The 27,385-nt window shown below is 42.3% G+C and overlaps 2 protein-coding genes across 10 annotated transcripts in view; one reads left to right on the top strand and one right to left on the bottom strand.

The window, feature by feature from the left end:
- Positions 1 to 3,211, top strand: part of COLQ (collagen like tail subunit of asymmetric acetylcholinesterase) — a 43,937-nt gene extending 40,726 nt beyond the window's left edge. For all 6 annotated transcript variants that reach the window (XM_074900485.1, XM_074900484.1, XM_074900483.1 and 3 more), the window contains one exon: positions 316 to 3,211. In XM_074900485.1, the coding sequence (XP_074756586.1) occupies positions 316 to 385 (70 nt within the window). In that variant the 3' untranslated portion in view covers positions 386 to 3,211. The remainder of the gene's footprint in view (positions 1 to 315) is intronic.
- Positions 3,212 to 5,431: 2,220 nt separating this feature from the next.
- PLEKHA8 (pleckstrin homology domain containing A8) overlaps positions 5,432 to 27,385 on the bottom strand; it is a 39,971-nt gene continuing 18,017 nt past the window's right edge. The window contains exons 8-14 of one of the 4 annotated variants that reach the window (XM_074900471.1): positions 25,268 to 25,427; positions 24,771 to 24,856; positions 24,064 to 24,122; positions 22,582 to 22,712; positions 22,009 to 22,079; positions 19,718 to 19,779; positions 12,695 to 18,791 (exon numbers count right to left, since the gene is read on the bottom strand). In XM_074900471.1, the coding sequence (XP_074756572.1) occupies positions 18,594 to 18,791; positions 19,718 to 19,779; positions 22,009 to 22,079; positions 22,582 to 22,712; positions 24,064 to 24,122; positions 24,771 to 24,856; positions 25,268 to 25,427 (767 nt within the window). In that variant the 3' untranslated portion in view covers positions 12,695 to 18,593. Of the gene's footprint in view, positions 5,773 to 12,694; positions 18,792 to 19,717; positions 19,780 to 19,799; positions 21,370 to 22,008; positions 22,080 to 22,581; positions 22,713 to 24,063; positions 24,123 to 24,770; positions 24,857 to 25,267; positions 25,428 to 27,385 lie in introns of those variants that run through there. The other 3 variants (XM_074900472.1, XM_074900473.1, XM_074900474.1) reach the window with 3 other exon arrangements.

Below are 27,385 nucleotides of genomic sequence, written 5' to 3'. Positions count from 1 at the left end.
GTGGGTGAGCGCCAAGGCCTCCTACACCCACCCCTGCATAACACCCAAGTCCCACTGCTAATGTGGATTCTATATTTTTAACTGACATTACTGGGAATTAAGTCTTCGCTCATAGTTTCTCCTGGACTCTTATTTTGCTGACAAGGGGGAGCACAGTGGAGCACTGATGGAAATTACCTTCTTATTTTGGTTCCCATATGTTGCTGCACATGGCGTTTTTCTGATGTTCCCCACTCCTTCAGCGATTTACATCCAGAAACCATATAATGTGAACTATAGCATACTTTGAAACTGAGATATTCTCTTTTATTTTAGGTCTTATGGAAAATTGAGATGCACTTCTTACTGCTACATTGACTCTACACAGTGTCGATACTTCACATGAGGGAAGCGGAGGTGGGTAGCATCCCACATGTAGTGGGGTGCTAGGTGCTACACTATCACATATGTAAGCAGGACTGGGACAAAAAAATCCCCACCCACCTCTGTGTGAAAACCAACAAAGAGACGTCATGCTGCTGATGGCCATTTTGAGATTATTTTTTTTTTAAACTAAGTCAGACTGGGAAAAAATAGGACCACTGCATCCTGTCTTAATAGAGAAAAGTCAAACAGTGTTTGCCAGTAAGACTTCCATGTGGCTGTGGATGGCAGCTTGCTCTCCATCACAAATGCAACGTTAAGCTACTGGAAACTGAATTTCACTAACCAGGAATATCAATTACCTCGACTTAGCACTGTTAAACCTACATGTAAGCTCTTCAGGGTTTTTGTCTTTAAACCTTCTCAGCATAAACACGAAGCATATCTTGGATGTGGTGTTTATAGAGACCGTCTCTTTTATTGCAATGTGAACTTTGCAAGTGTTATATCCACATGAGTGATAACTTCAGCTACATTAAGGTTAACTATACACCTTTGCAGGTGAAAGGAGCAGAGGCCCTTCAGTAAGTGCTTTCAAGATGAGCAAATCAGCCAAAAAAAGCTGGTTAACTTCACCTTCAGGCTAAGACATTTGGCTCTGTGTGTCTCTGTTCATGCATGGTAATGCAAGCAGTCATAGGAGGCCTGAAACTGGAGACCACAAAGGCCAAACTGGACAGATAAACTGTGAAATAGTCAAGGAGCTGTCTCCCAGAAGAAAATCAGAGAAGGGGGGAAGATAAAGAAGGAACATATTTCCGCATTGTTCATCTCTGTCTTGCTGGCTGATCTCTGCGTGACCCCAAAGGGGCTGGGACAGTGTTGGTTACCTGCCTGAAACTACAGTGTGACCACATACACATTGCTTTCACTCTGTTTTCTACACTGAAGGTCTTTTTGTTTTCATCCCCTTGTCCACCCAACCGCCATCATTCAATTACCAGTTATACCCTGTCCTCTTTTCCCCTCTCTCCCTCTCACTGTTTCCACCATCATGTCTAGGGTACCCCTCAGTGTATGTTCTCACTTTTGTATCGCTGTAAATCAGATTTTGAAGTAGGGTGTTTATGGATGTTCGTTCATGCTGTCAAATGTACATGTATTTTTGTTTTTCAGAAAGTTTGTTCAACTATATTAGCTCTGATAGGAGTCAGGGTAATGATATTTATTAGCAAGCTTAAAGAGCAAATTTCACATGAGAAGCATATTAAATGTTATGTGAAGAAGAGTCTATAACAGAAGAAAATGAAACAACGAAAGTGCAGAATTCAGGACTACAAGCCTCAAATCAAGGTGTTATTTTCATACAAACCACTCTGCTTTGTGATAAATGCTGGACATGACTGTTTGAAATGCATGAGTTATCTGCACCAGTGACAGCACTGCAACAGCTGCACTTAGACTGGTACTTCCGTAAAGGTTAAATAAAGGTGGGCGTTGCATTATAATGATAATGCATTAAAGCAATCAAGAAATGCATACAACTTTTATCGCCTGTATAGAAGACTTCAACTCTGCATGTACAAAGTGATACTGGAAATCACCAATTAAAAAAAACCCCAAACAAATCAAAATTAGCGTACTCTTTGTGGTTCTCACTTACCTGGGCTATTTATGATGCTATGAAGCCAAGCCACCAGCATTTGTGGCCCGGTTCAATAGTTCAAAATTTTTTCATCTTGTTGTTTTTGTTTGTTTGTTTTTTAAACAGAGGTCTTAAGAAAAGGTCAAGAAATCACTGGGCCAAGGAACTTGCCATAAGCTCTGGAAATCTGGGCACTAGTACAGCTGCCTTTTAATTTCCTGTGCTTGCACAAACAGCAGGTTCCCGCAGTGTCACACCACGTGGGAGCACGTATCCTGGCGGGAGGCTCTCGAGGACAGCCACGGTCCCAGCAGCACATCCTGCTGGGCAACCCTCCAGCTGAGCCTCTGGCAGCATCTGCTGGGTGCTACCGTCCTGGGCTTGGAGAAACTTCATCTGAATTTCTCACCTTCTCCAAGGAGTTCATCTCTACTCCCCAAAAGGCTGAAGTCTTTGAGAAATTTGGTAATCCCAGTGGTCTTTCCCCTTCAGTTTTAAGTTGCATCATTTTTAAAAGCGCCTACCTCCGAAAGACATCGGAGTTGCAAAGCTAGGCACACAGAGGGTAGGAAATGTAAACAGGAGATGTGATCGCATAGATAAAATTGTACTGTGCTGGACAGCTGGACATGTTCAGGAAGGGGCGTATCAGTCTGCTCAGAAAACATTTGCAAAGCATGGATTTTAAATGGACTTTATTAATACAGCACAAACAACTCAGCATCTTAACAGAAAGAAAGCAATATAAGATACAAGGGAAAAAAAAAGAAACATGAAACAAGTTTCTTACTACTGTTACTGTCTTGTTCCCCTCAGATGATAAATATGAGAAAGACAGCTGGGAAGGTGTTAAGTATATATGATTTTAAAAGGCTGCAAAAGAAATCCTTCTCCTTTATTTCTGATATACCTGCTTTGTCAGTAAGTCAGGATTCTTCAGTTGGGTGGTGCCTGGTCTGCTGTGAATTATCTTCCCTTCTTCTCTGAGTTTCTTAACAAATTGTGCCAAGACTGGTTCAAAAGTTAATCAGGTTATTTCAGTTCCTTGGCCTTTTTAAGCAGCGAATGCTTGTGAGAGTTTTCTAATGATTAGTATGCAACTCAAAACAAATACACAAACAGTATGATCTTACATCATGCACTGTATTAAATGTATACTAAAGATCCAGCTTGCACTTAATATACAATTAAATATATGTAGTTACCTACTCCATGTATTAGCAGCTCATATCAATAAATCATGCTGCCTTAGTTCTGCTATGTCCTTATTTTCACTTATTTCATTTTGGGGTTAACAACACAGTTTTAAAATATAATTACCTAGCTTAAGATGCTGGAGAGGGAAAAAAACAGTGCCTCCTCTCCCACGCCTGCGGTCTCTCCGTGCCTGCCACTGGACCCAGCTCTGTATGGGTGCACTGGGCTGCACAGCCTGGGAGTGCGACTGTGTGTTCCCACACCCAGTCTTGCCGCTGCCTCAGCCTCAAACTGACCCATTCAACACGCCGTATGAAGAACTGCTTTGCTTTCATTGATTTCTGGATGTAATCAATGTCACATGGACTACGTTTATTAAGGCTTTGGGCTGTGGTTTGGGGTGTTGTCTCCTCCTGCTATCTCATCATGTACTGGCTGGCTTGCAACTCCTACCAGAGGCTGAGCTGATGGCTGCAAACCAGAAAGCAACAGCATCGGGTGTTGAGGGACACTGGGAACAGCGATGTTGGCACCTAGAATTTGGTCACTCCCAGCAGCTGGCACCCAGGCTTCGGGAAGAGGCTCCTGCCTTGCAGTAGCAGCTGGAAAGTCGGTTCTCCCGAGGCTTTTGTCTGTCCCCAGGGGAAATGGAAGTGTATTGACAGCCAGAGAATGAATGAGTCTGTGGGGTGGTAAATTTTCTGCCTGTCCTTTCTAAAAGCTCAGCTTCTGTGACACTCAACTCTCTGCCTTCCAAATGCCTACATCATGTCTTTCTTCACTTCAAATAATTCAAAATTGCAGCTGCCAACCCTGTCTTTGCCCATAAATCTGGCCATGCAGCTCATCTCCTTTCTTTGTTCTTATAGTTTCCTTTAACAGCACCAAATTTCATATCCTCTGTAGCCCCTTCAAAACCCTGCAACGCCCCTGTTGCTCTGCAGGCATTGGGTTTCATCGGCTTCTTTATCAGTCTCTCACGCCATCCCTTTTCTAACATCTTCTGCAAACGACACAGCAAATACCCTTGGCCTTGGTTCTTAACTCCTCAAAAGATGGCTTCTCAGAGAAGCCAACCTCAATGTCTCTAAAAATCACATGGTGCAATTCCCATTTCAGTCCCCCTGATTTGGACAAGGGGAGAGGGGATTGGTAGTTATCCTTAAACTGGCAGTCCCCCAAAACAGGCAGTGTCCTTGAGCATCAGCTGCTTATGAGTAATAACAGCAATTAGTCCCCAGGTCACTGCTTTTGGGGACAATTCAATAGCTTTGGCACTCTGCTACCACATAAAATAATGGCATGTATGAAAAAAAGAAGACCAGAGTAAACCCAAGAAAAGTAAACCAGTGCTGTGCTGTGATTCTTTGATGCTACTCAAGCATATCATGCAGGCAAGGCAATGCTACAAGAAGATCTTTAAAGAGTTGTTGGAAAAAAATCATGGTTTAATTCACAAAGGGTGAAGCAACAGAGAGAATTTCGTGATGGACTTTCAAGTTCTTCCTCTGATAGCTTTTGTCTGAGGAGATGGATGTGGCAAAGCAAGTGTCCCTTCACTGGAAATCATTCTCTTGCATAGAAAACACCAAGTAATGGGCTATTGAACTCTGGTACAAACAAACAACGTAAGGTGCTGGTAGAAAGGCAAACTAAAGCAGGCAACTACTGAATGTAAAATTGGGATCACTTCAGAGTAACAGATGCTTATTGATTTGGTAAGGGACTGTGCAACTTGCAGACCATTTGAGCACTGCCAGACCTTAATCAAAGAGAAATAAGGAACAAAGCCTAAGCAAATGAGTCATTTTGTGTCTTTATTGAACATGGTCAGTGAAAAAAACCACTGTAATGATGCATTCAGTTACATGCCCGGCAATGTGCTCTTTGTTGCAAACTGGGTCCCTCTGCTGAAGGCTGGTGTCACTCCAGGTCTGAAGAGGTCAGAGCAAAGCCTGGGAATATGCTTTCATTGCACTGGTAATTACTGGGGCATTTAGAAGGATGGCCCTGAACCAGCCCAGCCAAGGAAAGGCTGTGTTTGAAAGGATAACCAGGCCAAATTATATTAGAGTAGTCCTGCTGGAAATTACATTAGTGACCACTTCCCTCCCTCCACCCCCAACAAAATCTTGGCACTTAAGAAGCACTGAGCACTGGACATTTAGGGCTTTTAATTCACTCTGACAGTTTCCTGTGCATCTAATGGAGGGTCCAGTTTGGATGCACAATCTTTTCAAGTGAGAGAGAACAGGATTTAAAAAGCCACATTTTGCTGCAGCCTTCCCACCTGCTACTGAACAAGTAGTCCTCCCTGCATGGGGCACTGCTCAACATTTTCTTTGGGGAAGGAGGGGGAAGGAGAACCATGGAGCTGAATCCATCAAAGCCTCTCATAGCAAAGCCAAGCAGTGCTGCAGGGCACTACAGGGAGCCGGAGCCTCTCTGGCCATCGTGCTCGGGGCACGAAGGGGTCTTGTGTCACATGTGCATCAGAGCATCTCACGGTCTTCAGGAAAAGCCGTCTGCAGGGCTGTCCCCAGGGCCGATGCTACTGGTGGCATTTCCTGCAGGACACAGAGAAGGACAAAGCACTCCCTATTAGGCTGGAAGCCTGCCTGGCTGGTGTGCAACAACACAAATGCAGAGCCTTGACAGAGCAGGAATCTGAGGTAAGGGCACAATAAATCAGCCAGGAGGAAGAGGAGGTAACATTAACCTCCTCACACAGCAGCACAGTTAGTATATTTAGAAACTCAGCAACTGATGACCCTCTCTCACCCAGTCTAAAGTGTCACTGTTTAATAAGTGAACAAACTGAGATCAGCATTAAATTCCAGCCTGTGCCAAAATGTTTCACCCTTGTGCCAGGCATGGTAGGAAGCTTTCAGGACTCATCTTGGAGAGAAGACCTGCCAGGGACCTCAGCATCTCCTGCGTGGGGTGAGCACGGGGCGGATGACTGTTATTCACCGTCACCCTCCCAAGTAGAGGAGGCACCCAATGGCATTTCCCACTGAACCACTACTGAGTGCTGACTTAAGATGTGGAAATGTAGGCATGTAAGACTTATTTTCCTTTGCCCTCTTATCCAGAGTGTCTCCAATTTGGTGGAGCAAGGAGGGACTGGTCTGGGGATCCCACACTGTTCTCCATCACAGGGGCCCAGAAAATTTTTAGTGATTAATTTTGTTTGGAAGAGAAGAGCTCCCATTTGCTCCCTGCTCTTCTTGTTTCCAGCAGCCATGTTCCCCCATGAAACTCACCGTGCAGGAGCTGGGGGAGGCTGTGCTGAGATAGTCAGACATTCGGGGCAAGTTATGTTTGGTGTTTCCAATGCCTTCCTCGCAGAGGTTGTATGATGGATAAACATATAGGGGAACCTGGCAACCCCGACACTTTACAACAATATAATTTCTTTTATACATTTCCATTGGGTTTGCCATCTTGCCTGCCTGCCACTACTGCTCTGAGGATGGGATGAGCTGAGTAAAATAATATTGATGACTGCTTAGGTTTTGAGTTGCTACCAGCTTTAAAGGGAAGGATGACTGATTAAAGGTAGGAAACAGAGAACAGTTCAGGCAGCTGAACTGTCCAGAAGTGTCCTGTTAAAACGCATATATTATGGGCCAAAACCCACAGGGAGGCTGGTTGTGAAGAACAACAAAAAGCCAGATTTAAGCTGTGATGCTCCAGTGCATTCAGATAAACTGTCATAAACCATCTGGTGGCCGTAGTGTTGAGTTACCCTTTCCCTTCCATTTGACCAGAGATTAGTCAAAAACCAGCAGTACCCCCAAAGCAGTGGTGTGGGACCAGTGGGGTAAAGCTGGTAATCTCAGTGGTTTGGGTGGATGCAGGGAAAGACAGAGTCTTGCTCTGTGCCAGGACTTTCTGAGCAAGACAACATCTGGTGTGAAATGTTACAGGATTACAGATTCTAAATAAAGCCGGGGAGCTGTACCTGTTGCTGGCTGGGGTCAGCAGGCTCTGCCTTAAGATGTCTGAGATGAAGTTGTTATGCTAATCTAAATGCTAAATATTTGTTCTCTGCTCCACATGATCACATTATTTGATGAGCAATAATGTCCTGTACGCTTGCCAGGGAGTAACTATATGGCAGGGAGGATTGAACTGCTGCGACTGGCCCTTAGGGCAAATATGTTGACACGGGAGTTTGGACTGGGTATAGGCAAGGCAGAACTGAGCCCTAAGGACATACAAATAATGTGATTATTCCTCCTGCATTCAGCAGTCAAGTGTCTGTTAGGTCATTTGTAAGGGGAAACTCATGCTCTCTTTAGCCATACTGCTCCTGTATTTTGCAGCCCTGAGGATGGCAGGATTCCAGCTGCAGCGTAAAGAGAGGCAAAGATTCCCTCAAAATGCAAAACCACCCAAAAGGTGGGTAGCAACGTCTCAGCAGTGAGGTTTGTGCAGTGACACGCAGCAGAGCTGCAGGTGATGCCAGGTGGCTCAGATTTTTCTCCTTGCTTGCAACACCCATGCCCAGGTTTCACAGCAGGGTGTTCTGTTTGGTGAGTGTGTCTGTATGTGAAGATTAAAGACTTCTTAATTTCTATTGCACCAATGGCCAACGCATTGTCATTTGGGAGTGGAAGGAATTCCCCTCCGTGCCCTCACCACCTATGGCTCAACTGAAGGTTGTCACTGAGGCTGAGGGGCACATGCTTGACATCTCTGATTTACAGAGATGATCAGATCTGTCTGACATTTATTTAGGGATACAAACCAGGGCAGTTTTCCAGACCTTCTCTTGGTTTCACCAAACCATGTAGCCCACAAGAAAAGTCCTTCAAGGCAGGTCTGTGCTGTGTGTGTCTCTGGAAGGACACAGTGGCAGTGGTCCCAGCAGTGAGTGTTGCATTATTTCCCTATAGAAGTCACCGTGATTTGTTCTATTTCTGGTTATGGACCACCCATTTTGCTTTTGATTACGAAGCATACTTTGAGGATTTTTTTACTTGCAGACATGTTTTCGCAATAGCTATGTCAGTGGCTTGGGGTTTGTGGTGTCAGTCATGCAGACCCAGTTCTGCTCCCTCAGCAGAGGGCTGATTATTTCCTTGCTTTTTTCTCTTTTAATAAAAAGGATAATAACAAACAGGTTTTTTAAAGTTACATGCTTGCAGGAATATGCTGCTTGCATGTGTTTCTAAGTGTCTGTATCAAAAAGTTTTACTCTTCTAGTAAACTCTTCTAGCTCCTTTTGAGATGGTCTGTGGACAAAAAAATACGAATGTGGACAGATTAATTCTTTCCCTGTGCTGAGACCAGCTATGTACTCACAGGCTGTTCAGAGAATATAAGAAAATTACTTGATTGTCCAATGACACAGGCTTAAGAAAATGTAAATTAATACTTAATTATTTTATTGAAAGCAGAAGAGCTTCAACAGAAGAGTCTATTTCAGAAGGAGCGTAGCCTCAATGTATGAGCTTTCCACACAAGTAAAGGGCCACATGAAGAAACTTTTGGGCTGGCTGACAAAAAGCATGTCCAAGTTCTTTGAAATAGCCTGGGGTTTTCCCCAGCTTCCACCCAGGGGCTGGTTTGAGTCCCCATCAAGAGCAGCCTGCTCAAGGTGACTGATGAAGTGTGAGGCAGGTAAAAGTAGCAGCAACTAGTTATATGCTAACAGTGTGCTGTGCATTAATGGTGAAAGCATACGAATCCTTAAAAGACTGGGGGGAGGGGAATTTAATAAGCTGAAGAAAATAAAATTGTGAAATGTCCTGGCAGGATGCAATGCACAGCTGGGATGTTCAGCATGCCCCTGACAAGGGGACGACTCCTGGCAGACAAATGCCTGCAAGAAGGTCCCTGTGCCTGGTCGGTGCATCTGCTGAGGCAGGACTGGCACTGCCTCAATACAAGGGCCAAGGGCAGCACAATGAAGGTCTGTGTGGGAGATCATGCCTCTTGCTCTTGATGAGGGTGTCCCACCATGTTTTGGGCAAGAAGGCTCTCCCAGCTGCCACAGCGCTCAGAGAGGCACAGGTTTCACAGAGACATCTGCAGCACCCCGCTGCACACACAGGTGTGTCCTGTCATGGGACAAAACTTCTTGGTTTGTTGGTTTGGGGAAAGCTGTTTGCCACTTGATGCATGGGATGTGAAGCGTTGGGCTCAGCAAGTGTCGAACACCTGGGACCATGGCTCAAATGTCACGTTAGGGAGAAAGTGGGGTGGGTGAGCGGTGGCAACGCAGCAGAGGCTGCGCAGGCTTCAGAGCACACAGCTTCCTCTCGCTTGCAGGAAGGAGGTTGGGTACCAGCTGCTAAGCAAGAAAGCAAGTGGAAAACTATGACCTATAGGAAACTATGTGAGGCATGTCTGGTCTCTGAAGACTACAGATGAGCTGGCAATATCAACACTAGAAACAGATGCTAAATTGATTGGAAATTATTTTGGCAGAAAGCCATAGCTGGAGCAGGAGCCCTGGTACAAAGACAAATTGATGCAAAATGCATTCTGAAGTTTCAGATCTGTTTGATTTTGAGAAAATAGTGACCTGTCCTCTCTTTGGCATCGCTGCAGGACTTTGCATAGGTCACACACCAGTGCATCTTGCTGAAAGCAAGCTTAGAAAGCGGCCAAATGCTGCCGGTTGGCACCAGGACCCACTGGGGGCCCTGATGGGGAAGCAGCATCTCAGTGACTCCTAGATTGACAGCTCTAGAAGGACATGAGTATCACCAATTTCAGCTCCTCCTGCTGCAGTAGAAACTCCCACACCAAAGGCGATGCCTTGCTGAAGTGGTGGATAAACGAAGATGCTGGAGAAGTTTTATGAGACCTTGCAAACCATATCACCAGAAAAGTAATACAGGCTGCTAAAAGGTGAAGGTTAGGGGACTGCAAATACATAACAAAACTTGGAAAATCCTTTTTCCCTAATCCCCAATCTCAGGGGTTGAGCCTGCACTGCCATCACTGCAGCTTCTCTGGGAACCATACCTTCATGGGGCAGGGAAGGAAAGCTGGAATTATTTTTTAATAACACACAAGAAACAAATCTAAAATCTGTATCAGACACAGAAGGAGAGGAATAAATATGTTAATTAAGAAATATATTTGGCTCAATGTATTGAAATATTAGGAAAAAAATACATGTAACAATTTGGATTAAATCTTCCAGATGGACAGGCAGACACTTAGCTTGGTTGTACTGATGTCTGGAAGTGTCTGGCATACTGCAGTATCTCCCGCACTTCCTTTTCTCAGTCCTAGAACTTGGCTTAACACTTACTCTACCAGTCCCCAAATGAAGAAGAAAGAAGACTTTTCTCTTCATGGCTCCAATTCAGGGAACAGCTTTGCATAAACATTGCAAAGTGTTTTGAAGCGGTGTTCAAAAAGGTGTGCTCTGTCCAGGCCATAGCACTGAATTATAGTCTCATATTCTGAATTTCACTAGCTTTATGTTTCCTATAGGGCAGCAAAACTCCACACCAGCCCCACACCGTCCTCAGTGTAGCAGGGTTTCCAGCTGGGCTAGAAAGAAACCAAACCAGTAAAGGTTTCACTCTGCCTGGTTGCATTGATCAAAGCTTTTGTGAGCTTGCATTGCCTTTCCCCCTTAAATTCAGAAACCATAGTCTTCTTCCATATAGGAGAACCCTAGGAAAAAAATATTTGTGGATATTTTGGTCATTGCTAAATCTTTAAGATGTCCTCTTTGAGTTTCCCATTTTAACAGCAGCACCTGTGTGTTCCTATGAACCCTCCACGTTCAGCACACCATTTTTTATTTTGAACCATGGATCTAGATTCCTGTGGGGACAGGAATTTAGCAGCCACTACCACAGCCCATGACCTTTACTAACAACTATCACAAACTCTGTCAAAGCTTTAGCTGAGGCTCCTTCTGTAGTTGATCTAGGATCCTGCAATGGCAACAGATTTGCTTTTTTTAACCAGTGAAAGTTGTAGTGAAGAGACTTGCCTGGGAGGTATCTTTCTGTGCATGGGATTTCTGTTAGAACATGTCTGTGAAGTGTTGCTGGTCTGTGTTCAGCTATTTAGGAGAGCAGAGCATTTTACAGAGGCAACTAACGACTCGTGCTAGCAGACAGTCCCTCTGCACATCCTTGCCACAGCCACCATGTTCTGCTCTCCTTTGCTCGTGGACATGTTTCAGCTGTAAAGTAAGACACTGCAGCACTGGTTGGCAAATCATGGTTAGAAGCTGGGATTTGAGGTATTAGCTTGTGGGTTTTGCCAAAGTACTGACATTTACAGAGCAGGTCTGAGGACACTGTGATGCAGGATGGACCCCATCATACCCCTCCTCCTCCAGTCCAAAAATGCCAATGGAAAGGAGTTGTCCGCATGGCTGCAGCAAGTTGCAAGTCACTGCTTCTCTGGTGAAAATGGACATTTGTACAATTTGTTATTGCATGCCTGGATGGGAGGCTAAAACCTCATCTTTCTGCTAGAACAGCACCTGAGAAAAGGGAACAGTTCATTATAATGCTGCATGTGAGTGCAGTTTTCATAGAATCTGTGCCACTTTCAGCATCTGCCTCTGTGCACATGCTCTTTGTTTTGCTGCAAAGACCTACAGTTGTCTAGTACAGTGCAACACAGTATAGATACCCACACCAGAAGTGCTGACTGACTCTGTGTAGGACAGAGATCTGCCCCAGCAGCAGCTCCATCTAACTGTGACATGCAACAGCATGGCTTCAGAGGAGCTGCCAGGTGATACGGTGAACTGGGCTCAGCGGGTTGTTGTGGCACAGCTGACACTTCAGGAGAGCCACCAGAGCAATCCGTGCCATGGCTGCAATGACAGCTCGTGCCAGTGGCACCCAGGCTCACCCACATGTCAAGGTATTCCACATGCCCACAGAACAGGGCCAAGGCAGTGTCTCAGGAGGACCTCCAGGAGCACTAGTGACACAACTGTCGATATCTAGCTTGAACAGCCAGGGTCTCCTGACTGATAACCTGCTCCTTTTCTTAGGAAGAAGAGAATATGAATGAAACCCTGGAGTGGTGAAAGAGGGATGTGATCTCTGCCCTGGAAGGCCTTCTAAGCTATTCTGCCATCACCGAGGTGCCAGCTATCCACCAGCTCAGCCCCAGCAGGTGAGACAGAAGGATGCTGAGTTTGGGGCTCCTGCTGGAGCTCAGCCCTTGCTGAAGCAAATGCCGCTCTTGGCCTTTGCAGAGCTGATGCTCTGGGGACTACAGCAATTAAAAGGGTTCAGGGTCTCCTCTGAGTCTCTAGCTGAGCAGCGCTGCTTTTGCTGCAACAGGATACAGGCACACACACCCCCACCCCCAGGGTGGTTAGGCACAGGCAGGGGCTCAGTTTCATCTGCTCTTCTCCAGCTGAGAAAATGCCTCCATCGCTTCTCAGATCTCTGCCTGGATGTTGACATTTAACAGAGGGACTTGCCCTTGCTAGAGAGAGACAGTTGGGTATCACAGATCTGCTCTCAGGACCATCTGGTGTTTATACAGAGAAACAGACAGAAAAGGGGCGAAAAAAGGGAGGATGTTACACCCACATTAATTAAGGAGCCCTTGTCTTCATCTGCATCTTAAGATGAAGTCTGTGAAATGTCTACAGAAGAGGTTCAAGACCAGGCAAAAGAAGGACAAATAACACATTGAATTTAAAAACACAAATTCCTCTCACCCTGCCCGGCCAGCTTTTCTAACTACAGCCTTCACATATTTACACTGGCCAAGGACCCACAACCATATGCCAGACACAGCTTTTATTCTTGTAATCAAAACAGGCTCCATGTGTATTAACATTCTTTGTACAAAGATACATACACGTAGTTTCTGTGAACCAGAAACATACTGCTTTTGACTGTTCACACAGTACCTAGAACAGATACAGTCCTGAAGAGCTCTTTAGCCCCTCTATTGTAATAAAAAACCAAAATCCATGCAAGGAGAAAGCGAGGTTTTAAAACATGCTTATTTAAAATAAGTTTATTATAATGAAATAATATAAAAGTCTGACAAAGGTCTTAACAATGCTCCAAAAGAAGAGACAGATGCTGTATGATATGAGAGACAACGCAGACTGGAAACTTCAAAAGTATTTCAGACTGAACTGCTTATGACAGTACAATTTGTGCAACACTTACAATGGAAGAGGTTATTTTGGGGGCATGAGCAAGCCCTTAGAATTAAGTAAATTTAAAAGTGTGAGGCAATATACCTTCTCTTCATCTTTAAATGTATTCAGTATGTATGTAATGTATTTTAGTATGTATAAGTAAGGCTTGCAGTAAGCTCAGCCTGACATTGATAAAATGTATGCCCAAAATTGGCTTGGAAAAAGAAAATACAAAAGAAAACCACAAAAGCAAGCTGCTTTGGTTTTCAGTTTAGCCACCGTATTCTGGAATGCAATTTACTTGTTTAGTTTCAAGTAGACATAAATCTCAAACTTTCAAGATGGCTTTAAATAAATTTATTAATCAGTTTTGGACCCCCTGAATGCTGCAATGCAAAATAAAGTTATCAAACTGAAATCAGGATATGAAAACAAGGAAATTTCATATATATAAAAAAATACCCACATCTAGCACGTCTGGAGTATCTGGGGGGAGAAATCCTATACCAAGAAAGGGATATTAGAAATGATAGTCAAAGACCACGTTTGGAAGAACTTCATGCCAGTGGGAGGGTGCACGTGTGTTGAAGAGAAGCATATGCTTATGTTCTAACTTCAAAGCAAGTGCTTAAAATCCTTGTGTGAACTGTGAGCAGGATCAGCTACTGCCTGGGCTTGCTCAGAGCCAGTAAGTGCTTTAAGATACCCCTTCTGCACAAGGGTGCTTTTAGATTGCTTGGAGCATGCAGCAGTCTGCAGGGTTAGTTCACCAAAGTGCTACAGAAGGTAGCAAAGCGCCATGAATTCAGTTATTCCCACTCCCCTTCTCTTTTTGCTTTGTTATCTGTACTATGCAGGCAAGAGAAAAGAAATAATTAAAAAAAAAAAATCCAATCCCTGTGCTTTCACTCATAAGAAGTAGAGCTGCCAAGTCTGGAGTGTCCCAATTAAAAGTTCAAAGTGGTGTGGTTTTCCTGGCAAAATATGTCAAACCAGGGAGAAATTTCAGAGAAAAGCAGCACATTCTCTGTCTGACTGTATGTTTGATAGCCTGCCAAAGAATTCAGGTCTGATTTTCCAAGTTTACATTTGCATCACTTACCAAATTTCCTGCTTTGTGCTCTTATGGACAGATGCTTTGACTTGACAGCAACAGCCCTGGTAGCAAAGCAAATGACAATGGAAGGAAGGGGTGGGGACCAGGTGGGGGAAGAAGGAAAGACAGACAGGTAGGAATGTGCTAATGATCTTTTCTAGTGTCTAAAAGGCAGTTTAAGGTTCCCTAAATTTTTTCACAAAAGTTGAAGTGATAATGAAAGGAAAGGGTTGAAGGTCCAGCATACAGAACACATAACATTGTTCTCTATAATGGTCGACACCCCTTTGCCAAAGCACGCTGTGAACAGCTGGAGGACACTTTGGGCATACTTTTTATACGTCCAGTCAACCAAGTGACACTTTTCAAACTATGAAACATTTTTAAAGCAAACATCTGTAACCTAAATCCTGATGATGTTTTACAAAAAGCTTGTAAGTGAAGGTATATGGCCCTTAACTTTAAGTGCATCTGTTAAAAGGAGACCCATATTACAACACTGTCAAGGTGGGATGTTTCAATGACTCCTTAAGTTTACACTAAAGCACTTGAGTATCCAGTTCATATTCTACAATTGTAATGTCACAGAATTTCCATATACAACTGAGTACGGTGTCTTAAAATAGCAGAGGGGGCTCTGGAACATAGTTCATCTAAAAAAAAAAACCAACAACAACAAAATAAATAAAATAAATAAAAGCCTCCCATTGCTAAGCAGAACTCAACTGAAATTATTTGAGAGCTCTGCACTAATGCCAACGGCACTATATTACAAAGATGTGTGTATGACCTCTACTCAAATATGTTGACTGCCATTATTCAGTACTAGATAGCACTTCTACCAGATTGCTTTGGGATTTACCATGTCTCAGCAAGGATGCGCACTGGGGATAGACACTGTCTGTGTCATATGCTGTATCAGAGTTCTACGCTCAGTTATACTAATTTCACAAAAAGCAGCCTTACTCCCCTAGGGTAAGGCTGTGATTACTCTTATTTTGCCATGGCTAAGTAAAATCCCTGAGAATATGCAACTGTTAGACATTGAATGAAACAGCCAAAAGCATTTCTAAAGGAAAAAGACACAAAAACATTAGACTAACACAGTTCAAGAAACCAAAGCAGTTCACGTAAAGTATACAGAGCAAGGGTGCTGTTATCTGAGTCAAGTGGACCTCTATCAGTATGCAGCTCAGCTGGTTATAAAAGTCAGCCATTAAAAAACAAACAAACAAAACAACCCTAGCCAATCAACAAACCAAACAGAAAACCTCCCCTCCAATTCTAAATTTGAAGTCCAAAAGTTAGTTGCTTGTTCTCTACAATTATTAAAACCAAAAGCAATCCTCTCTGCTTGCCAAACTGACATCACAGGAAAAGAAAGAAGTGAATTGTCTAGCAGTGCTGCCACTTAATCACCTGGTCTATTGCATCCTTAGAGGTATAACTTGGGAGTTCAGCTCTGCAACATACCGCATGTGTTTCCTCAGTGGTGGTTTGACTGGAAAGATAGTATTCGTAAGTCTTGGAAGCGCTCAACGTCCTTAAAGAGCAGCGCATGGTAAAGTACAAATTTTGAAGGCAAGGAGGCCTTGCTCAATTCCTTCTCTACAAGTCCCCTGTTTAACAACAAGCACACAGGTGTCTCCTGAAGCCATGGTCTCCTAAGAACATTCTCAAGCACCAATTCCAGAGTTCAGAAAACCCAACTTCCCACAGAAGAGCAAGACTGGAAAGCCTGCTCTGAGGCAGGATGCCATGCTGATTAGAGAATAAGCAATGTGGACGACTATTTGTTAGAAGAAAGAAGAATGGTAGAAGTTAGTAATTGCTGAAGCTAACAGTCCAATGAAGTGTTATGTTCTCTGCCTACAAAATAAAGTCTCCTGACTTTTTGCATCAAACATTGGGTCTGATGCACTACTAACAAACTAGTGGTACTCCTGCTAGTTAAAAAACAAACCAAAACCAAACAAAACGAAAACCCCAAAGTACCTCCAAGACTTTAAGTGCTGAATATGCTTTCCTGCTACTGGAAAAGCTTAGAGCAAAAAGCGAAGTAAATTTTCAACACAATCTGACATAATTTCTAGAGAAGAGGGATCTTTTCCTACTGTCCTCATACCCTAGCTGATATTTCATGGAAATGGTGTCTCCATTACCTTCCCAGAACATTCAGCTAAAAGCTATTACAGCAAAGTTTCCCACATAGCAGCTGAAAACCTTGAGGAAACCATGCAGGGTGGAGAGTTGGTTGTTCTACTACAGGGGCTGATTCTTTGCATTCATGCTTAGAAGAAGCAGAAAGCCAAATCCCAAAGGTTCTCTGCTTCGTTTCTAGCACTGTGAGTAGTGAAATAATTGAATAGAGTTTTGGTCACAAGTTTTGACTTTGTACTCTAACATAAATACATACTACTTAAGAATATCCAAAAAACTAACAAAACCCCCACATCCTTCTGATCCCTCTTGGTGTGTGTTGGAACTACAGATAGGCACAACTCAGAGAAGATGACAGGAACAAGGAAGTCACACTGCTTAAATGCCTAGAGTCCCAGTATCTTGCTTTATACACCAAGTGTGATGTTTGGTCTTTTCTTCAAGCATCATATGCTTTTCTTAAAGCTCACAATGCTAGGATCTTTAGAAAGGACCAAGTATTCGGTGTGCAGAGAGGCTCCCATCACAGAGCGATGCAAGACAGCAGGCCTGCAGTACATTCATTTTATTAACATGGTTTTTAGCCTAGCAAAAGCCAGTACTTCTCCTGTGAGTATGGCAACACTGACTTCTGTATTTATGAAGATTTACTAATTCTAAGCACATCATTAGCACAATCTTCCCTCCTCCTGCACGTGAGTTAAACTCAATCTATGCACAAAGCCATCTGAAGCCCTAGGTCACCACTGAGCGACCTGTTTATGCCTTGAATGGGCAGTCAGTAATTCAGAGCCTGTGAATCACAGATCACCACAAGAAGGAATTTCATCCATACCACTAGCTAAAAGGACTTCTTTATTATTTTTAATAGCAGCAGTGTCAAGGAGCACATTTTCATCTGTATCAGTAAAATGGTAAAGGGCAAATCTTACTTTCTTAATTTCCAGTCACCTCTACATCATTTTCGATTTTAAGGTTTGTAATTGGCCCAATGTGTAATGGATCCATGACAAATTCTAGCTTGCTCTATGCTTTAGTAATTTCATGTCTATTTCTATGAAGTCTTTGCCCATAATGGCAGTCTAGGAAGGATTTTAATGAAATCTGCTTTTTAAACTGCTAGCTGTATTCAATTTAAAAGCAAATATGTTTTTGTGTCAATGTGATTCAAGAAAACCCTAAACCCAAAATAGAAAAACCCACCAAAACCTTCATAAACCAGGATGATGAATGTGATCTTCAATTGCTTGTGTAAAGCACTGTTGAAATTAGCTGGGCTCTGCCAGTCTGTGCCAGCAAATTTCTTGCAGTCCACTGGCAGGAGCTGACAGGAGAACATGGCACATACTGGGAGCTGGTTAGGGAACACAACACTCAGTTTCAAAGGCTGGTTCCTGCGGAAGTTCAGGCCACCAGCCACATATGCCTGTGGTGAAGATCTGTGAAATATCTGGGGAGGTGCTGCATTAAAAAGTTTCAACCCAAATTAAGGGACGAACTCACTGTGTACCTTATAAGCTGTCATTTAGCTTCCTTTCTCTTCTGCTACCAGGGTAACACTAATGCTCACTGCCTCTGTCCTCCTACACTGTCGTGGGGAGTGGGCACAGGGCATGGGAGAGCCAGAGACAGCAATGCCTGCTTGGGCACCGTGCTGATGTCCCAGTGGCTCCGCTGCACACGTGGCTTCCTCCTAGGGTATCGGAGCAAAGGCCAAATTCTGCTCTGTTACCTTTATGAGGTGAAGAGAAGAGGATGTGCACAGGCAGGAGAGAAACAGTCAAAAACATTCATCACGGACATAGTTATGACCCAAAGAGAAACAGTACCTCTGCATTTAAACACAAAACAAGTGTAACAAAAAAATGAGTCATACATACCCTTCCCCAAAAACACTCACAACACCCTTCCCACCTGTAAAGATACAACGAACAGAAACGATATCCAAAAAAACCCAAACCAAAAGAAATCTTTGTTAATAGACACAGTCCCTGAAGTTTTAAGATGTGATCTTGCTGTAGTCATACCACCTCATCAGACTCCAAACCATGTACTTCATAAAGAGTGTCCAAGATAGTTAGCTGCTTTTCCATGGCTGGTAAGTAAATGTTGAGGTCCCTCTGCATTCCTTTGTAAAATGTTTCTTCCTGAACATCACACTCCTCTACAGACAGAGCTGCCACAAAGTCTTCATATGTTGGAGCTGCCCTTAAAGCTAACTGGGAGAGGAATCAAAGTTTTTAGATTTGCAAAACAGAACAGGAAAAGAATCCCAACTAAATCCACAAAAAACTTTTATGACATCTCTCTTTGCACTTAGATTGCACAGCTTTAATGTAATTACGTGTATTCGCATATGTTAAAGATTTTTAACTGGGAGGGAGGCTAACATTTTTAAATTCTATTTTTATTATCTCTATGTAGATCCCCAGTTTAAGAAATCTTCAGAGACACCCAATTTTTAGGAAGTGTCTATATATAATATTTTGTACAAATAAATAGTGTACATTAGAAGTTAAATACAAACCCCAGATAAAGTACAGTTAGGGGAGCTTCTAGCCCAGTGTCACATACTTCAGCACTGAAGTCCCATTCTCAAAATGCTCTTTAGAAATCTCTCCCCAACATTTACATTTCTCCCAGTCAAAGTTTCCATCATGATTGCTTGGATGGGGCTTTCCTTTTTCCTTTTGTAATTGCAGTGATAATTTCCAGTGACAGACACGAGAGGGAGCTGCCAGACTGGACAAAAAATAACCGTTTCCTCTAGCCAATATATTCTATTTCAACTCCCTAACACATTCTGCACTAACCCTTCTTGAATGCTCACATCCAAAGACAGATCAATCCTCAAAAAAGCAACCTCAAAACCTCATTTCTTCATTTAATAGCCCTGCAAGACTGTGCTGAAAAAACATATAATGAAAAAAATGTGCATGCAAGCATGATCCATCTGTTTTGGCTCCATAAAGCAGGTTCCACCCTTGAAAGCCTAATACTAAACATAGCAATAACTACAATCCTCACTTTGAAAATAAGGTCTGACAAAGAAATCTATTAATTTTAATGCTTAGAATTTTAACAGCGTTTATTAATTACACACACAACATAAGATCACACGAACAAGACCAAGATAAATACTTACTGCAAAGACCCCGCGAACAACCCAACCATGGTGCTGCCGTAATGTCTTTCCATAAGCATTGTCTTAAAGGAAAAAAATTTAAAAATAAAATCAAGAGATAGATGTATGGCGGTTTTAAGTTTGCATCACAAAGAGAACTTAGAGCTTAGAAACAACTATTTAAGGATCTATTCTTGCCACTGGATGCAAATAATGGGTGTTTCTGAGCACCAAAGTTATGCCTGAAAGAAGATGACAGATTTGGGATTTCTGCACTGGGGTCTCAGCTCTGCTGTCAAATCTACTTCAGCTCATTCACAGTAAGTAAGTGTGCTAACAGACAGGAAGCCAAATGTAATTTTTATTTGATGAGCTGTGCTTCACGTCTAACACTTCTACTATTCAGTCCTTAGTTCAGTGAAAGTCTGAGAAAATAATATACAGGATGAAACAATCCTGCAAGCTGATGATTAGCCAGCCTCAATCGAGGTGGTTAGTTCGAGCATTAACCAAGAACTCTCTCTTTACATCTGAGGGTAAAATGGTTTACATCTGAGTTTTGAAGATCACTGAAATAGAAAGCATTGGGCCTTTACTGACATAATCCTCCGTATCTGTCTTGTGAGTGCCCCTGAGCATAGCCTTTGATGAAGGCCCTTGTTATGCTCCCAGACAGCTCCACTTTCATATACAAAGCTTTCTACATACAAAGCCAAATATCTTCGAGCTATATTTTCCCAGTCTTAGTTTGTCACTGTCATCATTTTATACCCTTGTCCTTCAGTTGAATTTTTAAGTATCTGACATTGTATTATACTTTCCCCGTGCTGTCCACTTTGAAGAAAGAAAACTTCTACATTTTGCTGCTTTCAGATATTTGCTCAGAAGACTTCAGACAGTTATTACCGGAAGAATGTAAAAAGCCAAAAAAACACAGCCACAAGTTTTGCTGTAATATGAAGTACTCCTCATCTATCACTCTAATGAAATGCAGCTTTTTTATCTTTACAGTGTAAGTGATAATCTACGAGAAAAACATACAGTTATAAGAGCAATGAAATAAGGAGAAAAAGAGTATTGTGTAGCAAACAGGACTGACAAGTCTATTCTCTGCCTTATCAGCAAATGTAGGGGACATTAAAAGAACTAATAGTTGAAAAGATTGCTTAGATTTAAATCCCAAGTAAAGACAAATCTCTTTAGGAAGCTGTTTGTTCTTCAGAAGATCATAAGACTGGTGGATATTCCATCTTTTATTTTAATTTCATTAGCTTGATATTTGAGGTTATAGAAAGAAAACACATACTCCATCTTTACTTAAGATTCAAATAGCTCAGTAACTCCTAATTAAGAAATTCTGACAGTAAACCAAAGCTGCACTGGTGATAGAGATATGGAAGAGTTTTTCACAGGAAAAAGGGAAGTAAGAAGTGAGAAAAACAAATTAGCAGCATGGCTCTGCTGCAAACACAGAGCAATTCAAGTAGTAATTCAGTGCTGAAGCCTTCAGACTCAGAAGGTCAAATAAGTGCCTGAATTTTCATGATGTTTAATATCCACATCTGGTAGCAGTGTATTTACAGTTCCACTTCCAAGAGCTGCTTACATACTTCAGTGTAGTAGTTCTTTTTACTAATCCTATATAGGGCGACTGCTTAGCTGTTTAAAATAAGCTAAAAAAAAAAAAAAGCTGTTTTAAAGGATTATCATAACATTAGACTGCATGCATATAGATAGCGTTTTACTCAGGAACAACTAAGTCAAGCCTAAGAGGGGTTTGTATTTTGTTTTATACTTGCAGTGGGCAAGTGTCAGAAATCATGTACTTGGAAAAAATTCCGTCTTTCCTGTTACAAACTCCCTTCTAAATGACACAGGCAATTCACAGTCATACTGGCAAAGGGGTGATTTCAAGGAGTGATGGCAAATTTCACAAGAAACTAAAAAAAAAAACAAAACAAACAAAACAAAAACCACAACAGCAACTACAGATTTTGGAGTGCTCTTGCTGTAAACCAGTAGAGAAAGTGGAACGAGACAAAGCACTTTCTTCCCTGAGACATGACTGTCTCCCCCGCCAAGAGTATGCCAAATGAAGGAACCTTTATCTGCTATTAAAACAACATTGATCAGTTATCCAGTAACCTGCCTGAAGAGGGCCATTTTAAAAACCTGCAGTTTTCAAAAAAGTTATGTCTTGGAGATTACCTGCATCATTAGTCACTGATGAAAAAACAAGTTCTAAACAAGGAGGAAAATAGCAAAGTATGTAAATTCACAAACACACAAAGAATAAAGCAACTGGCACCTACTCAGAGCTGTTTGGATGTTCTTTTCTCCATTCTTCACTTCTGTCAAAAACCCTTTCAAGAACTTTAAGCCTCTGTCAGGATGAACCCATGAAATAAAAAGAAACCATGTTTATAACAGAGCAACCTAAAGTATAACAAAGCCCCCAAAGTTGCAATACAATTCAGAAGTGCAATAAAACTCAGAATTAAGGTGCCATTTTCAACCTGAATTAAAAAAAATGCAGCCACCTCCTCCAGCCTCTCTCCCAGCTCAAGGGAAAAAAACTTTGCTAAAACATTTTGTCTGCAGCCCAAAATCACCTGCCTGATGTTCTGGCCCAGCTGGTTCAGTCACTCACCGTAACTTCACATTTAGGGGAAAAAAAGGTTGCCTGCAACCACTTTTTCAGGCCTTTTGGGAAAGTTGCAGTGATACAACCATAGAACAACACATTAATCTTGAACCTAGACAGCTTGGATTGATGGACCCTGTGGAAAGTCACCAGTTTGCTCCATGTACACAAGCTTGCACTAGTGAAAGGCCCCTCATTGCATCTTAGCAGTTCATAGTGTAAGTAGATACAAGGCCATTACCTTTTCAGCCACAGGAGAGCCTCTGTAGCAGAGTTTCTAACTTGTGCTACACCTGCGTTCACTTCATGGAGCACTATCTTCTGAAGGGTATCAAACTCTTCTTTGTTGGTTATAAATTTCTGGTTTATTTTCTAGAGAAAAGAACAAGAGGCAAAGCTTTAGGCTTTTAAGAACAAGAAGTGGCCTGTCCTATAAATACTACCTACTTACCAGGACTCTTCCCTGCAAAGGGATACCACAGACCCCCAACCACATCACACTCTCCCTGCAGTATGGCTGCCCTGCCACGCTGGGCACACTTTCCCAGGGCACCAGGCCAGACACATCTGGCTAGCCATCTGGCTAATGCAACAACAACAACAAAAAGCATCTCAGACAAAGATTTACGTGTAATCTACCATTTCTGTCTGACAAAATGCTTTAGATTCACATGGCATCCTCCACACCGGTGGGAAGGAGTTAACTCAATCTGCTCTCCAAGCAAAGTCCCATTTGCCCCAAGCTTCAAGTACAAGCAAGATTATCTTCTGAAAACTGCTAAGATGTGAATTCTCAATGAGGCTTAGCAGTCATCAGCATGCTTAAGCTTTTTAATTTATTCCTAAGTTTGTTATACACAACTTCTCACAAAAACAAGAGAGAAAGTATAAGGGGCAGATAAACATTCTTCTTCATTAAAGGAGTAGGTGCCTATCACTTAACAATAAATATTCAAAGTTTTAGTTTTTTAAATAGCATTCTTCCCTCTTGCTTTTTTCAGTCTTTCAGTGACTACACCTTCAGTAAGATAAGCAAATACCTGTCTTACTTTGCACGAAAAAAATCTGAATGTATGCAGTTTTCCTTATCATACACTCAGAATATATGTTTTGCTTTTTGGGGTTTTTTTTTTGTTTGTGTTGTTTGGGTTGTTTTTTTTTTTTTCCTTGAAAGAAATGCTATGAATAGTCTCGCTGTGAATACATCTTGTCTCACAAGCAGCACTTCAAACCTTTTCAGACTTGATGCTGGAAGAACTTCCAGAACTAGAACCAAAGCTGCAGGATCTGCCCCGACCTGTTGAGAAGCTGCTTCTTAACACACTAACTTCCTCCTACTTGGTAGAGGAAAGGGGTTCCTTCCCCCCCTCCATTTGTTTTACAGTCTAAAGTCAATACAGCTACCATCATATCATGACTTACAATCTATTCAGCTCAGAATCAAAGCCATATTCATTAGGTGTAACAGATATTTTACTTGGCAGTCAATCAAGTATTTTGTAAGTTTGCACATAACAATTGGATTTATTAAACACAGCACATATTATATAACCAGAATTAGGGGCATTTCAGTATTCTGATCTGACAGATGGTAATATCATCAAGTATTAAATAGCCTTCCAGCATTGACTCCTACAACAAAGATTCTTGAGCTTTAGTGCCTAAAATAGATAGTTTGTTTTAAAAAAAACAGAAAAAGTCAGTACTAGAAATAAGCTGTTACCTTGATGTTGCCTACAAAATCCATTTTAACAGGAGCAAAAACAGTTGGTCCCAGCTTGTCTAGAAAAACAAAGGTGGCTATATTTTAGAATTGTGTCATTTTCCAGTCGGCATGTCTTAGTAACAATTAATTTCATTTACTCTCTTAACAATCCTTCTAAATGGCAGGAGAATACTAAATGAATGACATAAACTGAAGTCTGTCTTTGGTGTAGAACCAACCCACCCCACTTGGTACAAGTGTTAAAATACACCGACCTACAATTTGGAAGCCTTCAAGAGGGTGCATGCCCACAGGGACCTCATATCCACTGTTAGATGCAGGGGCCAAGCAGGTGGGGGGCTGCACTAGCTGGAGGTAGAAGTCTTTGGAAAAATCAAATAGTACAGCTGATGGTGTTTTGTCAGCTGTACTAGACATGTAAGGCATTCACCCTGCTCTTTTGAGGGGAAAAAATTGCTGTTCCTGATAGACCCATAGATTTCCAGACAGCTTATACATGGGTCCCATCTAAATGAGAGTGGGTCCTCTATGAAGCAAAGGAGTAAGAAACATCTTCTGGTACCAGCTAAATACATTCTGCTGATAGGAACTGGTTTGGAGAATTTATTTCTTTGCTAAAGTGATATAGTCAAAACAACTGCTTCACCTCTTCTCACACCTGGCAACAGTCAAAAGGAGTCAGAAGAAAAGAAGGAGCTGCTTACCCAGAACTGGCACAATTGCGTAACACGACTCCAGAAACTCTTCTGTTGGTATGCCCTCCTCCTCCCGAAGTTCAATATCACTGAACCTGGTGTCCAGGACAAGTAGAAAATATTGTTACCTTAACAACTTCTTTTGTGCAGCTTCTAAAGGCAAAATTACATTTCATGCCCACTTCATGTGCACAGAGATAAGATTTATAGACATGGAACCACCAACACAGCTTTTGCTTCACTAGGTTAAAGTAAATGACTGCAGAAAATACACATTTGGTGGTGTGCAAGCAAGGCCTGCAATTACAAATAAGGAAAAAACTTCCCTCTCCACTCTGTACAGCTAATTCTACAAAGGATATCTTCTTCAATTACTGTGCTGTATGCAGTCTTGTTAAATAACCAAATAACCACAGCACATACAGCTTTACAGACAGAAGAGTCTTAAAAATTAGTCAAAGGCTTAACAAAGGTTCAATAATCCTTTTAATTGAAATCTGTGCTACCTATTGCTCATGACACTGAAGAAGGTAGGAGAATCATTTTCACTTCTGTCTTCCTCACATAGAGTCAATCCACTTGAAGAATTCAATTCCGACTGCAGGAACTTGTGGGCACCACAGCTTTCTACAGCTTGCAGCTTGTTCTCTCTGTCTTCTTTAATGCCTTACATTTATATGAAACAGCAGAAAAACAAAAAAAGAAAAAGAAAACAGCCATATACTCATATTGTTATCCCTGTTCATCAAGATGCTTTCTATCTGAAAGACAGTACTTGGATATCTGGATCATGCAAGTTCGGCAATCTTGTCTTTCCCTGCCAGCACCATGACTCTCACCACAGGTCTGTCAGGTGCTCAGACGACATTTCAACCAGTCCCCTCCCTACTTCTTTTAATCAGACAGACCAAGCACCAGGCTCCAATGCAGGTGAGCCCGCGCATACTCAGTAAGGACAGCCTTATGAGAGAAAAGCAGTGAAGAAGCAAGTGGGTGCAGCACGGACCAGACTCATCTCCTTGAAAGAAAGACTATTTCTCACATGGCTGTAACTTTCCCAGCACTGGTAAGGTGTCACAGTGCATTTTCAAAAGCAAAAGAATAATAGTGACTTGTTTACTCCTTCTGGTAAGTAATTAAACTGGCTGCTTAGATTGATACTGCTATGATATCAAAGACTGCTATGTTCTCCCTGAGTTGTATGAGTATCTTCAAAGATTCACAGAAGAACAACCAGTTGCCTCTTCCCCACTATGGTCTATTTTATTTCTTCTTTGGTGTCAAGTGCATCTGTTTTATATAAACAGACCATTACATGAGGACCTCCGAATGAAGACAAAGTCTTCACAAAGGTCACATCCTATGCATGGCAAGACCTTCTGACATCATGGACAACTGCAGAGAACAAGACAAAAAAGCAAAAATGATATATCGCAGCATCTGCAGCGTACAAGGCATGGCTACAGCACATCTTGCTGCCACACTGTCAGACTAGCATCCAAGCTTTCCTAGGGAACCTGTCTCTCCAGGAAATGAATGCCTTCAAATGCCAGTATTTACAGACCTGGAGTGGAACTGAGCTTTTGGCTGAAGGGATCAAGCTGCAAGGAACTCTCTTCCTCCAAGCGAAGTCTGAAAAAAACTTGCAGCTTTCCCTATTACTTGCAGAACCACTGAATAAGCCTGGTTCTGGGTGGAAAAAGAACCACTTGCACCTGATAACAGCAATGAGAGTTCAGCTATTCTCCTTAAGTCAGAAAAAAATGGCCTCAGACATCACTGACTATGCCTCATTCACAAGCAAAATGACTCTGCTAAGGAACTAGAGTTTGAGAGATGTCACTGATCTGTCCTTCACCAAGACACACAGGCTGGTGAATAGAGTAACAGCCCAAGTCTGCAGTGACTCCACAGGAGGGCTATGCAAAAAAGCCTGGAGTCCTCTGAAATTTCAAACTCTAACACTGTAAGCCCTAAATGACAAATGGAAATTACTTATGTGACTTAAGTGCTTGAGTGTTTTTAAAAACTGACTGCTCTTAATAAAGGGGAAAGGGAGGAAGAGTATCTGAGACAGGGCACAGCTCCTGGGCTCACATGGAGCACCCAAATACAGCCATCAGCGAGACAGAGCCACAGGCTGGCTGGCTCAGCCTATCCCATATGGATGGCACTGCACATCCTACTCCACCTCAGGCTTCCAGCAAAGCTCTGCAACTCAAACGTGTGTACCCGAGAAGGGGTAGGCTTTTCTTTTTTTTGGCACAGGATCAACCTCAGTAGCTAAATGATACCAACAACCTGACTGGAATTAGTTTGATCTCCTTGCTTTAGCACTCTATTCTTGAGGTATTATGCTAAATTGTGACACATGCATGTTATTCTGCAGGGTCTTACCACACTACACAACACCAGTTACAGAAATGGCAAAAACTCCAAAGAGAACGTATGCAAGAGCAAAATCAAAACCATGTTCATTAAACAGGCTTAAAAACCAGCTGTTTCACTGACTGCATATGTAGGTTTTGGAACAATGGCCAGGCAGAGAAAGTTACTGTTCAACAGGATGAGCAGAAATCATGTTACTTGTATAGACTTAACCCAAATTAAGTTCAGCAGCCCTT

The sequence above is a fragment of the Athene noctua genome, chromosome 2 (assembly GCF_965140245.1).
Source record: "Athene noctua chromosome 2, bAthNoc1.hap1.1, whole genome shotgun sequence".
Taxonomy (NCBI): Eukaryota; Metazoa; Chordata; class Aves; order Strigiformes; family Strigidae; genus Athene; species Athene noctua.
This window is presented reverse-complemented; position numbering and strand designations above follow the sequence as displayed.